Here is an 18,067-nt window from a genome sequence, read left to right on the forward strand (position 1 = left end):
TATGTATTTCCCTATGCAGCTATTTGCAGCAGGATTGACAAGAAAATGGCACCATTCTAAAATCAGCTTTTTGTGTTTATCTCTGGGGGATAGATGATGGTTATTTAGACCTCCCATGCTTGAAAAATTGTAGCAAGTAAGCTATTCAGTCATCTCTTCAAAGCAAACCTTAGCATGAGATCACAACAACATAAACCGGCTGTTCTTACAACATTACTGCTATAAACATCACTTGAATATTTAACTGTATAAACAGGTAACGACCCCACAGCATAATGTAGGTCATTTATAAAAACAGAGCGGCATTATGTTTTTATTCCAATATTCAAAGTGATTAGAAAGGAAGTTTTTTTTTTTTTATACTCTGGTAATATTTAATAAGCATTAGACTTTATACTTCAGCTTTTTTTACGCTTGACCACCCGTCTGTGGATTTTTTGTGTCTTTGTTGTGCTTGAAATGCAGTTTAACTACCACTTCCTCAAGCCTGAATTTAACTCCACCTCCCCCTCCACCCAGACTGTTTCTACTTTACCCCAGTTTTTTGCATGCAGTAAAACTCTATGGGTGTGGTACGGTTTAATGGTGCGAAAAATTCCGACACCGAGGAGACCTACAAGAAAAATCCGAATGTGTGAAAAACCGATTTGAATCTAACCAGACTTACCTCCAAAGCGTTGCTCTACATCTCCGATCACAGCAGCATGCTCCCCGCAAGTTATTCCGAATACACAAGTGTCCGGCACAACACTTTAATGTCATCGCGACCTGAATCAATCTTAATTTAAAGCGGCAATGGCGGGACCCCGTAGGTTAAGTGTTTAAACACTTAACCTGACATTGACGCTTTAAATTAGATTGATTCAGGTCGCGTATTTTCCTTGTAGGTGTCCTCGGTGTCAGAATGGTGGTAATCGTGAAAACAATTACCACCCAGCTCTATGGCCACAACTTATCCATGTTTCATCTTTGTAAAATAAATAAGTGCAATATATAAGTTCTTTATGGGAAGGTAAAATAAATACCCAGTTGTCTGTTGTATGCAGTGCTGACACTAGCTCTGGTGGCGCCCCTTTCCATACCTGCTGCTTCTTACCTTGGGGGTGGCTTCCTCTGCTCCTCAGTGGTAGTGTGGCGCCTAGCTATGACATCATAGCCAAGCGCCCCATTCTCTGCCCATCACAGACATGGAGGAGCAACAGCCGAGAGACCCTCAGTAGGAAGCTGACGGCTGCTTTTCCTTCATGTCCGTGGGCCAGCACTCCGCATAAGGGGCACTTTGAGGGCATTAAAAGCACTGGATGAGTGACATCACAGTGAATCACTTGTTTAGTGTTTTATACACCCTCCAACCATAGATATAATGGTAGTGCCAGCCCTTGTTGTAGGTACAGAAGAAACAGACCACATTACCTACTTTGAAATAGTCCTATAATGGAATGCAGTCTCTGAAGGCAAACATTTGTTATTCACTTCATTGCTGAGTTTAGTTCAGGTCACATAGAATAATATATGTCTTCAAATACAATTTATATTATTATTTAAAAATGAATCTGAATGTTTTAAACTGTGCTTTCACTTTCATGGTCATGCAGTGCTTTAATCCTTTAAAAGACGCCTAAGTGCATCACATGATGTGAAGATAGAAGGCTAAGGTTTTGTTTTTTTTCGTGAAATGTACCCCATTACATTTAAATAAGGCTATTAGAAGTCACCAAGGCTTTCCATGATCCTATAAAAGCACAAGACTGGCAGCCTACTTTTATTCAGGGCACAGAAATGAGAGATTACTTTTTAATATCTGTACAAAATGACGGTGGGGTGTGTTATTCCCTAAGTACACATGTAGTATAATATCACATAATGAACACTGAAGTGATGACATCACAATTCACCAATTATAAGTGATGACATCAAAACTTTATACAGATGTCAGATTATTTATTTATTTATATATAATATATTTTAACAATTTAAAAATATTATTTTACTGAAAGAGTAGTAACAAAGGCCTGGCAGGTATAGTTGAAACAGTAATTTAAACATGTTTGAAATAAAAGTTTGTCCTGAAAATAAGTCATTAAAATGTAAGTAAAACAGACAAACCGAATAGAACAATTTGCATCTGCATCGGAACTCTGGGTTTTTGTGTCACTTTTATTATCTGTGGCTTGAAATATTTTTTTAAACAATAATTTATTTTATTTTCATAACACATGTATCGTAACAACAACAACTTATAAGTGTACAGTAATGATTCTTACAAGTAGGGCTTCTCGATTCCATGAACTAAAAAAACAGAAAACAAAAGGTTAATGGACATAGGGGTGGATTTATCAAACCTTCATAAAAGGAAACGTGTGTTACCCGTGACAACCATTCAGATTCTACCTATCAATTTCTAGAATGTACTAGATAAAGGATAGCTGGAATGTGATTGGTTGCTATGGGCAACACCTCCACTTGTACTTTTAAGACGTTTGATAAATCTGCTCAATACTATTTGAAACATAACTTAACCCTTCTCATAGCATATGCTGATATAAGTGTGTATGGCGTTGTTCCTATTTGTATGAGGTTTTTAAAACCTCATTTGAGTTCTGCTCCCCCAGTTTGCATAATGTTCTAAATGATTTGAAATATGTGTTAAACGCTTGATCTCCTCATCAATATTCATTCCCAGGAAGCAGGTCTCAGCTGTAATTTAATTCAGCAAGTATTAAGACAAATAGCATGGTACAAATATCTGAATTAACAAATGTGTTTCAGAGGGACACGGTCTTAAGCAAAAAGGCATCTGGCTCGGTGATTCATGAAATGCTGCTAACACAACTGCTTCAGTATGAACACAAGCAGTCCAAGGTGAGCAGATGTGTGCTTAATCGTCTCCCTCATTTTTTTGGGAAGTTGTGATGTTTTTGGAGTGACAGAAAGAAGAACGTCATAGTGCTGCTTATCTTATTCTGTATGCTAGGATATTTAACACTATATTCTCAATTTATTCACAACGGTTTATGAAATAGTGATACTTACACTTTTTACATTTTTTTTCATACTATCCTAGCGCTTAACCAAACCACTCCCACTAACACATGACCAATTACATCATCTCCAGTTTAGCGCTTTGCACATCCTCACGTTCATGACTGCTGTATCTGACATTTTTTAATTTCATATGTTTACAACACTTCAAATATTATATTCATATGTTTCTACAATGAACCATGGCCTTATCTGTGAGGAGTTTGTATGTTCTCCCCGTGTTTGCGTGGGTTTCCTCTGGGTGCTCCAGTTTCCTCCCACACTCCAAAAAACATACTGGTAGGTTAATTGGCTGCTAACAAATTGACCATAGTCTCTGTCTCTGTCTGTCTGTGTGTGTGTTAGGGAATTTTGACTGTAAGCTCCAATGGGGCAGGGACTGATGTGAATGAGTTCTCTGTACAGCGCTGCAGAATTAGTGGCGCTATATAAATAAATGGTGATGATGATGATGAAGAGTTCTCATTTTATCCCCTAATCATCATCATCATCATCAATATCATGATTTATTTATATAGTGCCACTAATTCTGCAGAGCTCTAACGTTCATACAACAAATTAGCATTCTTATTTTGCCAGTTTCAGTTACTCCTTGCATATGGATACAGTTTGCAGCCCAACACATACAAGGAATATACTAAAAACTGTGTTTATTTAATCTCTTAAAAGCTTATTTAGAGGTGAACGTATTTGGTGCTCCAAAGTATGTAGAGAAAGACGCACATAAATAATGTGTGCTTGCGGTCATATGTTGAGTCAAATAAAATAAAAATATAATTTGCCCCAGACGTACGTCTTAAACATAACAATTGTGCTTACTTATGCCCCACGATAGCGTACAGTTTTAGTAGTTTGCATGCAATATAACAATGTAAGTGTTGTATACACAACAGAATAGTCTTTAGACAGTTATTAATTAATGCAAGTCACATGTTCAGTAGAAGATTGTAAAGTAATTTAATATTGCATTTATAATATTTTATATTATAGTATATTATATTATAGTAATTAAATACAAACACCTCCACATATGTTGCTTTTCCCCCTTTAAAAAATCAAATGGGAATCTTTTCTGCAGTGGTCCAAATGGAAATGTCAATTAAGAGATGAGAATAGACAGTCGCGACTTGACATATTAGAATAACAACGTTAATGATGTAAGGACTATCCGCTGGAGGGGTCAGAAGCGGTCACATATCGCTAGTGACAGTCATCATCATTGTGTATCGTTCTCCCAGCCCTGCAGCTCCCACAAGAGATACGCCTCCGAAAAGTTGTATCTGGGATGCGACTATGTCTCATTAAGTCCCGTTTATGTGGACATTCTCCTACAGTACTCGACCTATGCTACCCCGTCCCCATTCTGACAATGATATTTAAATATCTATATACAGATAAATGTGAGCACCTTTTTGGTGCGCATGAGCAGTACAGAAATGTGTGTCTGAACCCCCCCCCCCCTTCCAAAAAAAACCAGACGCTTGTGCAACTTTGTAGGAGCCCTTTTGTTGTCTAAAAATCTGCAGGTGTAAAGTGACCTCTGTCACTGTAAATTTGCCCTACAGCGGACCGCTTATACACTATAAGTTCAGTAATATTATTGAGCCACTAACCAAGAACGTGCAACAATTCAAATCTGGCAGAAGTACTTATATTATTTGTAATGTATTAGGTCGCGGTAAACAGCACGTGTCGGTAACTTGTCTCTTTACGGCGAGACAATACACTTCACAAATTACGCACCTCGGTATAAGTAAGATGTCAGTATGTGATGCTTATCTGGAAACCTTTCCCAGCATTTGTGCCCCACTTGCAGGGCTCATTTCTCACCATCTGATGAGCTGTTGTTCTGCTGGTGGCTGTGGGAGTTGTTGTGAATGAGAGTAATAGTAATACTGGCATATTGTTGTTGTGGTCTAGATTGAGTTCTGGAACTGGATGGGGGAAATGAGCAAGCACGCCTTCACATTAATGTCCCACCATAGCATGCAGACTGACCTCTCCAGTCTACAACAGGCCGTCATGTGAGTATATCAGCTCTATCCCGTTGTAAGTATTCACATAGTGCCTTATTGGTTGACCAGTACCTTGCTTTACATGCCATAGCGACAAATACAACATCGAAATGAAGCTATCAAATGTACAAACATTCCAAATGTATCAAACATTCCAAAGTTATATGGTGAATTCAAGATCTTAGCTTATAAGTATGTTTCTGTGGGGCAAAACAGTAATCTATGGGCACCAGAGAAGGGAGAAATGACAGGTAGGTATCCCCCACAAAGGTACTAATGTGGAAGGAGGACTTGTTTAACACAATACAGGTTGTATTTGGAAAATCCCTTTAGTCGTGGCATGTAACTATCACGGCACAAAATCATCTTTTAAGAGCATCGTTGATTACAAAGTTATCTGAGTATTTCTTTGACATTTATTTTATTAGAGAATATATCTGGTCTTAGCTCCTAGACCTCGTATGACCTCTATGGAGCTGTTATTAAAGTCCCTGACTGGCATCTGAAGCTGGTGTAAGGAAATGTCAGATCATTGATTCACATACTGCAGCGTTATGGAATAGTATGCTGGAACATCCATCTAATCCTTTTTAGATGCAGGCTTGATACTTATTGATCCGTGTGTAGAAGCACCTGAAGGCCTCTTACCGTCTATCACAAAACACTGTTGAATTTTATTGTTCCATAAACTATTATGCCTCAGATTCACATGTTGCTCTGACAGTTGTGGGTCATCAATGGAAAAGTTCTTTATTATTTTAGGGTTTTTTTTATTATTTAAAATAAATAATTTTGTTTCTATTTTTTACATTATTTTATTGCTTGTTTTATTTTAATATGGAACTGCGAGCAGAAGCATTTATTTGATAAGTGCTAACAAAAGAAACACAAATTGCACGTAGAATTAGTATTTCCTAATTTAAAGCATGAAGGCACAATACATTGTTTTATCCAGATTTTCCAATGCAGCTTTGTTAGCTACAGCCAGTGTCGGCCACACACAACGGATTACGTTGGAAATCCCTGGTGGGTCCACTGCCTGAGGGTCTGATTCCCCCCCCCCCCCTTTCCCTCTACAACTCAACTCCCTATGACCTTTTCCTCTGCTTCACTTCAAATCTAGACAATTGAGCCTAATTAAACTCTGGTTCATGTTGCGTACATAGGTATAATGTTGGAGGGGATACTTGTTAGGAGCTAGTCATGCCCTCCATGGACCATCTTAGCTCCATCCAGTGGCATGTTATTTTGTGTGTTCCTGACATTGCTTTCCCAGCTGGGTCCTTCATACCCCAGCCTGACACAGGCTATAGGCCATACACCAATCTGCAGTGTGAACAGAGCATTTCTGTTACCTATGATGGTTGCGATCCAGTTCCATAATCACATACACTCTGGATTGTTTTACTGTCTTTCAGTAATACATGATAGATAAACGCCACGTTCAAAAGTGTAACATACCACTCCTGGTCCCAAAGTTTCCGTAGGTGCACACACATAATTTCTCTCCTCTTTTGATTTTCTGAAAAACAGGTATTCTGAGCTACTATAGTGCGTTCCTTTGATTTATATTGTGATTACCATTTCTGAAACGGTTTAATTAGGACCATTCTATTACTTGCAATGTGTTTGAATGTCCAATTACTCTTTTACCAACCCAGCCTGTCTCGGACAATCCCTGTCTTCCCGTGACCCTGACCTTTGGCTTGTTTTACTTTGAGCCAGTGCTGCCTGCACGGCCTATGGCCTGTCTTTTACCACAGCACAGTGTCTTTATATTACCCTCAGTCCTCCGGTCTTTACTAAATCGGCTACAGCCCTGTGGGAGTGACTTGGGGCAGCAACCATTGGCTGTTATTTCACAATGTCCATCACCTCCTTTCTGGGGTCTCTGGTAGAGACAAGTTATCCATTAAATTCATAGCCCCAGCTAAGCCAGCATGAATCATTAGCAGAGCAATGGATCTATAATATTGCCTTCAGTCTGTGAAAATAAGCATTTTTTTAGAACAGACTTCACATTGGACAGATTTGTTAAATTTAAAAACATCAATTAATATTGGAACAATATTTTTCTTATTACTAAGGTTATATTAATTACTATGCTTTTATTAATATCCAGAAATTGCTGTATTTGCATTGAATGAATGGTTTTATCTGTGGATTAGCCAGGTGGATTGGCTTATATGGATAAAATATAGAGGCAAAATTATGAAGCAGTGGCTGTCTCCATCTAACAAGTCTGTGCTATGCATTCATTGATATTCCAATGTAAACGTTGTACTTGTGCACATTGAAACCTATCACGATGTGGCTAAAATGAGAGTGTACTGACATATTTTCTCTTCTTAACCAAAAGAAAATGGCAAGCTTTCAGTAAACACCACCAAGTACACTCTATGGACTACAGTTACCTGCTCGGACTTCTGAAGAACATCGAAGAACAGTGGGAGCCTACCATGTGTCCAAAGGAACTGGTATGTGCTACTTATCAATGCATAGTCATTTCTTTATCTGGTTCAACTATTTATCTTCCAGCAATGCAGGTAAAATATCACTATATATAATATATGAACATATAATGCATAGTCATATAAGTCACCTCTCCCTGAGCAGTTAGCGTGGCTGTACGGGCACACATTAGAGGGAAGGAGACAGACAAGGTCATAATGGTTAATCAGATTATCTCCCATCTAGTATAGACATTTTCCTTACACAATAATCAAAGTTATAGTTAAACAAATACATAGTCTTGTAAGAGTGAAGAATTTAGTCCATGTAGCGTCTGTATCGGTGCCATGCGGGGCATCTGTACTGGAGAAATTGGCTAGGAGCAGTGCAGCTAGTGGCACAGCCAGTGTGATTTGCATCCAACATCAGCCCTGAAGCACAAATTTGATTTGTGACTTGTTTGGAAGTGTACAGCCAAATCATGCATGTTTCCAAAGCATCACGTACTTAGTGCACAGTCAAGCTGGGTATGACTGGAATCTGAATATATCGATTTACTCCCCGTCCTTTTTTTATTTGCTTTGTCTTTTGCCTTTTCTCTACTATTTTGCCAGAAAAAGAACAATGTGGAAGGGAAAACAACAGACTTGTTTACATTTTATTAAATCACACATAGATCGGTCTCCATTTAAAAATGACTATTATAATAACATTATTAAATATAGAAGTTTTTACATTCAGCTTCAGCCTGCAGACAGTACATTGTGTACATTTCAGTTTTTTGAGTCTTTTTACCTAATGTTTGGTAAAATATAAGGAATCTGTGATTGTCCATGGTGGTCAATGGACCATAATGTATCTGCTAGTAAATTTGTCATCAGCTCATACCTCCTAACCTTTGAAAATTATGAATGGGAATATTGTGTATGCGTGCAAGAAAATGGCGTGGTCACGTCATGTTAGGGCCTGCTATGCACCCCCAGGCATGTGCCCAAAGTGCTAGGTCATCCCCATCCCCCTACACACAGTCAATGCTGCATGCAATCATCAGCGGCATAATTCCCAAATGTCCTCAAATCAGAAAAAAATCCTGCTCTGCCGTTATGCCAGCATTTACCTGTTATGATCAATATACGCTTGAGATGTGCTTTTTAATTATACATAATTGGATATTTAATCATACTTGCCAACTCTCCCGGAATGTCCGGGAGACTCCCGAAATTCGGGTCGGTCTCACGGACTCCCAGGAGAGCAGGCAAGTCTCCCACATCCCGCAACTGCTTAGCCTAAATGACGCGATTCGCGGTGAATCGCGTCATTTTGGCCCCACCCCCGCAACAAAATGGCATTTCCCGTCGCGGGGGTGGAGCCAAAGTACCATATTTGGCCACGCCCCGCCCTCTAGTCACGTCCCTCTCCCGGAATACACTTGCCAAAAGTTGGCAACTATGACTTAATTGAATACTACTTAATTGGCTGCAAATGGTAGAGGCAACTGGAATCAGTGTATAAATAAAAACGAATATTGGTTCAGCCTACAGATTGGCTGTTTCCACCATACTGAGGCTACAGCATACATTTCAATTGTATACAGTGTATGTCACATTTGCATTTTCTTGCTTTCTCTGTGCTATTTTGGTCCAGTGACATGCACAGTGATGTTACTGAAGACGTATCTCATGTCATATTTTGCAGAGATGCTGTTTTAACTATGTTTTATATGTCAGCCTTCTTGACATGCTTACAATTTGTTACACGCTGACAGACAATACAAGATTTCTGTTTCCAATATTCCAGGAGCAAAGCTTAGCAGAAAGTTTCACACTCTTCACTGAATATTGTCTCTTGCTGCTGAAGAAAATGAGGGAAAACTTCCCCGTCTTAAACACAACAGTTATCAGCCGTCTTGAATTCATGCTGAGGTAACACAGATCTAGATGAATGATAACAACAGCAGAATAGGCATAAATGTAAATAGTCATAATCCCTCTTCATTCTGATGTGTCCCTCACAGGTGCCTCAACCAAATTCAGAACATGCAAGCCTTTAAGACGGTCTGCCCCTTCCACAATGAGCTGCATCTGGAAATTGCAACAGTGTTAAAGGTATAATAAATAGAATGTTTGTAATGAAATGTCTGTCTATAATGAAAAATAAAAACATATATGCAATTGTAGCTGCTGTGAGCAATTCTAAGCAAGGGACAAGGATAAAATTATGCCAGGTAAACATTAAACATACTTGCCAAATCTCCCTGAATGTGAGGGGTGATCTCCCTCACTCCCTGAAGAGTCTGGCATTCTCCATGATGCTGAGCCAGTACAAGAAGTGGTTGGCTTCGCCATCTGTGGCATGATGACACAGTTCAGAAATTGTGTCCTATGTCCATGTATTGATGCCTATGGAGGTGGCCATTTTCATCAAGACCAAGATTTAATCAAAGACTGACAGGTACGTCAACATGACTATAGTAATGGAGACAGAAATGTAAAAGTTCAGTCTCTAGAGATTCATTAGCTGCTTTTCTTTAACGCATAGTTGCTTACTCTCCCAGAATGTCTTGGAGACTCCCGTATTTCTGGGAGACCTCCCAGGCTCCCGGGAGAGCAGAGCAACCTCCCAGTTCTTGCCAGCGCAATAGTGGTGGTGGGGGGGGGGGTTAATGACCCAAATAATGCGTCATCTTAGCCCCGCCCCCTGCTGTAATTGCCCAAAGTAGTGGCAATCATTTAGGGGTGGGGCCAAAATGATGCGATTCATGAAGCCCCACCCACGCACGCCCACCTTCCCCGGGATCTCCCTGAAGCCAACGAAGAAAAGTTGGCAAGTATGACATTAAAGCACACAACACAAATGTACAACAACTTTTCTTAATTTTCAATGGTCCTCTCTATAATTCAGTGATCCTACAACCTGTTAGAAAACTCATCTGACATGTACCATGCGGACAATGACATTTTATACTTTATGAACAATAAAATTTCATTACAAATCTGCATATGAAATATGTTCCATGCAGTTTTGCATATGATTATGAGCACGGTATGGATTTGTATGCATGTCTATATTTGCAGGGCAGGCCATTATCCACTAGCTTTTGTCAGGATCTTCAGTGTTGGTTGGAATAAAGGATCTATACATTGATGCATGCTTGTTTTCTGGAAAAGTTGTATTTGTTGAATTTATCATTGATAAAATTACTATGCAATGCTTTAAACACATTACAATGTTCCCTCTCAGCTGAGCTCCTTGAAAATAAGAGTTTAAAAGAAGCTTAATATAATAAGAAACAATATTCACCGAGGTTAGCTCAATTTACGAACCCAACCAATGTAAAAAAAAAATATACCAGCAAAGAAAAGTATAAGGCTATGGTATCATAAAAAGACCCATTGGCTAGCAGTATTTGAAGCTAAGGCCGAAAGCCCAAATATGACCTTGAAAATATATAAAGCAAGCTTGAGGTAAGAGGTCACTGTATATTGTGTATACTTGGTCAAATGTTTCTGCTGTTTTCTGCTAAATACATGGATTATGGCTTGTTATGTATTATGAAAGTGTGAAATACGTTGGTGCATGATCCTCATTTTATAAAGCGGTGCATTTGACACCACAACCTTTCCTTATTAATTTGACAAGAAGCTTACATTGGCTTCCATGTCCCGCCATGATTCTCGAGAGAATTGCCTACACTCGTCTCACATGTTTTTTTTTCCTCACACAACCTATTGGATCCTCTTCAGTCAGGTTTTTGTTCTCATCACTCCACAGAGACTGCACTGACAGAGGTAGTCAATGATTTGATCACTGCCAAAACAAAGACCATTACTCCCTTCTAATTCTCCTGGATCTCTCTGCTGCATTTGACATGGTTGACCACTCTCTCCTCATACAAACGCTCCAATCTTCAGGACACTGTCCTTTGATGGTTCTTATCCTATGTATTTAAGCACTCTTTCAGTGTTAGTTTCTCAGGATCCACCTCTGCTCCGCTTCCTTTATCAGTTGGAGTACCACAAGACTCAGTACTAGGTCCTCTACTCTTCTCTATCTACACCACTTCTCTTGGAAAACTAATAAGCTCCTTTGGATTTCAGTATCAGCTCTATGCAAATGATACACAAATTTATTTATGCTCTCCTGTTGTCTCACCATATGTGTTGTCCCGTGTTAGTGACTGTCTTTCTGCCATTTCATTTTGGATGTCTTCTCGCCAACTGCATCTTTCAAAAATAGAGTTAATAATATTCCTAATTGCCAATCAAAATGACAATAACATGACATAACATGACAATAAATCCCACTCCACAATCTTCTGTTCAGTACAACTCTGCACAATGTATTTTACCTAACAAATTAATTTTTAGCACTATCATTCCCAGAACACACAGCTTACATGACATAGGCTTTTATTTAACAAGACCCCGCCATTCTGAAGATTTTCTATCGGTGCATACTGCAGTGCTAAAAAATCTTCTATCAGACAACTTAACCAAAAAAATTTCACTAGCTATCTCGCCGATGCTCAATGGACCTGAAAACCCTGACTTGGTCTTCTACTTCCAGACTCCCTAAAAAAATGAATAAAGTTAAAGAAAAATGTAAAAAAATTAGAAAAATATAAATAACTTTATTTAAAAAAAGCAATAGCCAGCCATAGTCTTTACCAGTCAGGGAGGTTTTGATAAATAGAAAAATCCCTAAATCTGTCAGAAACTCCTGTTTTGCCATATCTAGGGGTGTTCTCTTATTGATAAATAGACCCCTTAATGATTACAATGTATACATTTAATTTTTTGGTTCTTATTAATAATTTTAATGGTTTGGTGTTGCTCTTAAAATGTCCCTATATTGTTCACAACAAACTAGTTTCCCTGGTCACTTTATCTTTGGGATAGTGGGATGTAGTCTGAATGTCTACAGTGAACATGTTGACATTCAGAATGTTGACACCATAATGTCAACAATCAGAATGCCGACACAGTTAAAAGGACGACATTCAGAATGCCGACATGCTCTTTAGGTCAACCTGGGATAGTAACAGTCCAACTAAGCCATAGTGGTTTGTGCGCATTCTCAGATGTAAAAAAAAACCCAAAACAAAGCGTATTATATACCAGAAACGCAAATTGTGTTCAACCCAACATGAGCCCCTCAATCAGTAGGTGTGTCTATAAATTCAAATAGGCTCCACCCACTTTCATGACATCATTCATTTTCAATGTTACCACCCTGGGATATATAATAGATTGTGTACAGTGATAAGTCTACTGGATATGAGCGCACCTCCAGTTAGTCTGTGATTTGTGTCCACACCGTGAGCAAATGCAGAATTGTATTTCAGAAAAAGCTAATAGTTCATGTGAAACTACCATAGCAGTTTTCAGATGTGGTGGAAACTTCAAATGATTGAATTTTAGGAATTCTGTGTATGAGCAAAGACATTACTCATCCATGAATCATTTCTACGAACAAATGTTTTATGCAGATGTGTATCTTTATCTTCCCTTAATATGATAACATTGTTAAGATAAATACATCCAGCTGATGCATGGAAACAATCCTGTTTATTAGTTACAGACTATACAGCTGTGCCCAACAACGCAGGATATTGAAATGTGTGATTTATCTTAATGCTGGTCCAGTAATCCAATAAACCACACAGTCAGGTGGCACATTTGGAATCAGAACATCACAAAACCAAACGTTATTAGTCCATTTATCTTTAAAATGCCATAGACAACGCGTTTATTGGCTTCGAACTCAATAAGCCAAAATTAAAAACAAAAAAGTGGCATTTGTTAAAAATAGCAGACGAAGTGTGTCTGGCCCCTGCTGAGGGGAGGCAGCCATTTTGTGCGCTGATCCAATATGTATGAACATGCAGTCAAATAATCCACTAGAAACTATTGATATCTATGAAGCCTGAGGTAAAATGTTTTTCATATCTCGGTAATGAGTAGTTTTTTTTCTTATTTCTTCTTTTATAACAAATTCAAATGTGTTTTAAGATAGTTTTTAAAACTTTCAGTGAATGTTATTAAAAGTTATCTTAACAAGTGCCCATGACGTAAAGTACTTCAAAATATTTATTTTTTTTAATCTGAGGTTTAAATGATTGCTGAGAGAATTCTAGTTTAAAATGCTTTAAACATAGAACTTGACAAACACGTTTTTATTCTCTTTACACTGTTAAAATGAATGAAATGTTTATACAGTGACACAAATATTTGAAATGTAAGAGTGTTCCGTGTGTGTCCCCTTGTTCTTGTGTAACACACATCTCGGTACACCTGCTCATAATGTTTGTTCTTTCTTCACTACCTAATGCACTCCTTCTGCCTCATTTTACTGCATAAACAGAACCGTGACCAGTGAAATAGAAACCTGCATTTGTACTAATTCCATACGCTGTATGGTTTCACACGCATGTTTTCCGTGTATAATCTATAATATATCCAATACACACTCCTACTCAATTCACTGCCAGGTGCATTGGCTTTTTTGTGTACTCTTTAGAAATGTAACGATGTAAAACCCTAAAAAAAAGGCAGATGATTTAGCGTAAGAGATACTGATGTCACACTGATCATACTAATATAAGGTCTCGGCTTTTATAAAAGAAAAAGTCTTTTAGTTTATTGCTGGCTCTCGGTGAATAGATTGAGACTGAGAGGAATCATTTGACTGAGTCATGTACCATTTATGTCTTTCAGAAAGGCACGCTGGAATGGTATGAAAAGACTTATATGTACTATAAGCCAGAAGAAAAGGTACGTGATTCTGTCTTGTCTTTGGTTCAGGGCCTGATTATTTAATGGGCTGACTAGGTTACGAGGCTTTTGGGTGGGGGCACAAGAAACAGGGAGAGGTATAAACTAACATTATTTTAACATTTTAGAGAATAGTTTTTCTCCAAAGTAAAAGGAAACTTGAAAGAAAAATGTAGTATGATTTTAATCTGGGCGTGTTCCCATGGGGGAGTTAATTTACCACCATTTTAAAGACAATTTACCTGCACTTTGTTCCCTCCTCTTTTTAAAAAAATAAATAAATAAAAATAAAACGATATATTCTTTTAAAACTTTTATCAATGTACATGGAAGGCGCACACACTGTACATAATGAGCACAAAGCCAGTTATCATAACAAATCAGGTCATGGGAGCGTTTTATCCATCTACCTTCTTATGAAGTCTCTGGGGACAGCCACAACCTGCATAGGTCATTTTCTAGAGTTTAAAACGGCCATTAACCAAACTGAGCCATTGAGATTGAGTGTATTGTTAGGCCCAGTGCTTTTTTTGTAAGAAAAAAGGTAAAAAGGTGCCGGAACTCACATCACGTAGTCACTGACAGAACACACACCCACACGTCAGTTGTGTAGCAAAACATAACGTCGCCGCCCGCAGTAAGCACTCAGCAGGCGACCACACGACCAATCATAAGCTGAGCAGCGCCACAAGCTGAGCAGTGCCATCACAACCAGCGCGGATGAAATACGCATGCATTGGACTCGACACACAAGCAGCCCGCATGCACCGTTTTAATGATTTTGCTGCCGACCTGCTACGCTCAACAGGGCGATTCAAGTCCACGTGGACCAACCATCAAATGTTCAAAAGTTACTTTTAAAACTTGGAAAATCCATTGAAAAAAGGTGCCGGAACTCAGTTCTGGTGAATTCTATGACAAAAAAAGCACTAGTTAGGCCTATTCTACACACATGAAGTTGATCTCATGGCATAATATAGAGTGAGACAAAAGAAAAGTCTATCGCTGTTTAGGGGGACGTCCTCATCCAGCAGACCCACTAGACAGACGTCAGGGGTGTTATTCGCAGGATAGAGGAAATTGGCCCTGTGAAACATAAAGACTGATTACTGGGAGAGAGGCACAAGAGCATCATCCTGTGATATGAGAACAAGACCCACTTTTGGCTTCACGTTTGAAATATGAATCTGTGCCCATACATCCCTTACAATGCAATCTAACTTAGGCTGTGTACACACTACAGAAAATTTTTCGACCAATGTGTTATCTATAACAATTTTACCAACAACTGAAAAAAAAAGGAAAAAAGTCCGGATGAGCAGCCGATTCATGTGTATACACTATACACATTTTACATGATTTACCTTCAGATCTGTGCTCTTCATCTGTCATAACCATCTGCTGATTAGATTGTGACTGTGCACACTCCATAGAGATCTATGGACACTGCCGGTGCTTGAGTTCATACTCACTGCAGAATTGGAACAACATTGTTCCATCATTGAACAACATTTTTAGTTCAGTTTAAAAAATCGAATGAAACGATCTGATGTGCTTTACATAGTTACAGCATTTATTGTTTGATTGTTCTGATAGTCGCCTGAAAAGCCTGCAGTGTGTACCCAGCCTTACTTATCTAGGGGTAAGATATTCTATGTGAAGGAATCAGATTTGGATTAATTTGTCTTGGGAGTTATGTTTGTCCCATCCTCCCATGTAGGGATTATATAAAAGTGGAGGAAGCACAATGTGAAGGTAAATTGTCTTTAAAATGGTGGTAAATTTATGTAAATGTATCAAGCTGAGAGTTTTCCTGAAAAACCAATCAGATTGCAGCTATCATTTATTTAGTACATTCTACAAAATGACAGCTAGAATCTGATTGGTTGCTATAGGCGACATCTCCACTTTTCAAACCCGCTGGAAAACACAGCTTGATACATTTACCCCCAGGTCCTATCCAAAAAGTAGTGGTAACCTGGAGGTAAAAGTGGTGGTATCGTGTATAGTATAAGGAGCTAGTTCTATATCCTTTTCTTCCACTTTTATAGAATTCCTTCCCCATAGAGATTAATTAAACCCCAGCACTTCCTTGTGTTGGACAGTTCACAAATTTGGGCCACTAGTTTAAGCTTTGGCTAATTGATTCACAAACATTTTAGTAGTAGTTAAAACAATAAAAAAATAAAGTAATTTATAAAGATGCCTGAAAAGAGCATACAATGTTTTTTTTAATGTGCGTTGATTCAATGTCTTATATTTTTCATGTTTTATATAATCAGTTAGAACACTATTTAAAAATTACTTTAAATTATTTTTATTGAATAGTCTTTAATTTACAAGAGATAAATTGACTTAGAAGGCATAACGATTATATGGCTGTATTCATATTCACCATTTATCTGGATAATTCTTTTGGGTGTGCTGTTGTTCAATTAAAAATTTAAAACAATTTTTTTTTTTTAAGTTGCGTTATAGTACATATAAGAAAACATAATATAAGATATAAAGTGGTAAATTTAATAAACAAGGGCCAGTGTTAAAGTCCATGGCCTTATTTACTTTATTATGAATGTTCCAATTATTGCAGACTAGTAAAAGTGACCCAGTTATAAGCCGATGTGACTGTATAATGAAATAAATAATCATTGTCATGCCGGTGTGTCTATAGTATAGAACAGTGTTGGCTAACCTGGTACACTCCAGCTGTTGTGAAACTACAAGTCCCAGCATGCATTGCCAATATATAGCAGCTTATTGCTAGAAGGATATGCTGGGACTTGTAGTTTCACAACACCTGGAGTGTCACAGGTTAGCCAACACTGGTATAGACAATGGACTGTATAAGTGATTAACATATATATAGATGTTTTTTTTTACTTTTCTTAAAACATGATTTATAAAATATTTACCAGAAAGAATATATATTACTCATTGATCCGTCCTGGTCAGGGCCCCTTTGGTGAGGTAACTGTAATATCTAATTTTGTCAGGTCAAACACAAAGAATGCATTGGAATGGTAAATAATAGCTATCCATATGGATAGATATTATTTATATCTGTACAGCATCCAATATTAGTGCTGTACAATCCCATACACCTTTATTTATTGTGGCTCCATTACATCCTTAGTCACATGACTGGCAGCCTGTGGTCTAAATCTGATTATCCCACTATTAACACACCTGCCAGCTCTTTGGGGGGAATGCTGTTACCATAATAATTACAATACATATTAATGCAAGTTTTCAGGACGTCCTCTTATGATTTTCATGAAATCTGATTTAATTTTTTTAGTTATATTTCCACTGCATTTCCAGTGAGCTGACTTGAAAGTGTGTCATTGTGTTATTAGAATTTAGTAGTAAATTGTATATGGCTATGTCAATTGTTGACAGGCTATATGAGTTCCACAGCTTGTCTGTCATATACATTTCTACATGTCATAATATCACTGATAACAATCTCTTCATTCCTTCAGTACATCATACAGAGGGCAGTTCAGTATATTACACAGTCCAACACAATCATGTTCACTGTCAGACATGTGCTCAGCCATGCAGCTGCTGGAGGCAGCAACTGGAATAGCATCCTTCCTTCTCGCTTATACAAACAACCACAAGCACTTGTCTATGAGCTGATAGAAATACAAAATACTCTAACATTTAAGTATTAATAGATCTCCTAATAAGGTATATGTAAGTAATTTAGTCTCTTGCATTTTCTTAAGATAGAAAAATCAGATTAAAAAAATAAATAACTTCATTAGCAGATTAGAAAAGTAG

General features: G+C 38.0%; 1 protein-coding gene across 1 annotated transcript in view; it reads left to right on the forward strand.

Annotated features, from left to right (window-relative positions):
- BAIAP3 (BAI1 associated protein 3) overlaps window positions 1-18,067 on the forward strand; it is a 216,230-nt gene that overhangs the window by 156,166 nt on the left and 41,997 nt on the right. The window contains exons 13-18 of the mRNA XM_075179602.1: window positions 2,770-2,862; window positions 4,963-5,066; window positions 7,417-7,534; window positions 9,306-9,430; window positions 9,523-9,613; window positions 14,225-14,281. Of these exons, the coding sequence (XP_075035703.1) occupies window positions 2,770-2,862; window positions 4,963-5,066; window positions 7,417-7,534; window positions 9,306-9,430; window positions 9,523-9,613; window positions 14,225-14,281 (588 nt within the window). The remainder of the gene's footprint in view (window positions 1-2,769; window positions 2,863-4,962; window positions 5,067-7,416; window positions 7,535-9,305; window positions 9,431-9,522; window positions 9,614-14,224; window positions 14,282-18,067) is intronic.

Source organism: Mixophyes fleayi, chromosome 7 (assembly GCF_038048845.1).
Source record: "Mixophyes fleayi isolate aMixFle1 chromosome 7, aMixFle1.hap1, whole genome shotgun sequence".
In the NCBI taxonomy this organism is placed as follows: Eukaryota; Metazoa; Chordata; class Amphibia; order Anura; family Limnodynastidae; genus Mixophyes; species Mixophyes fleayi.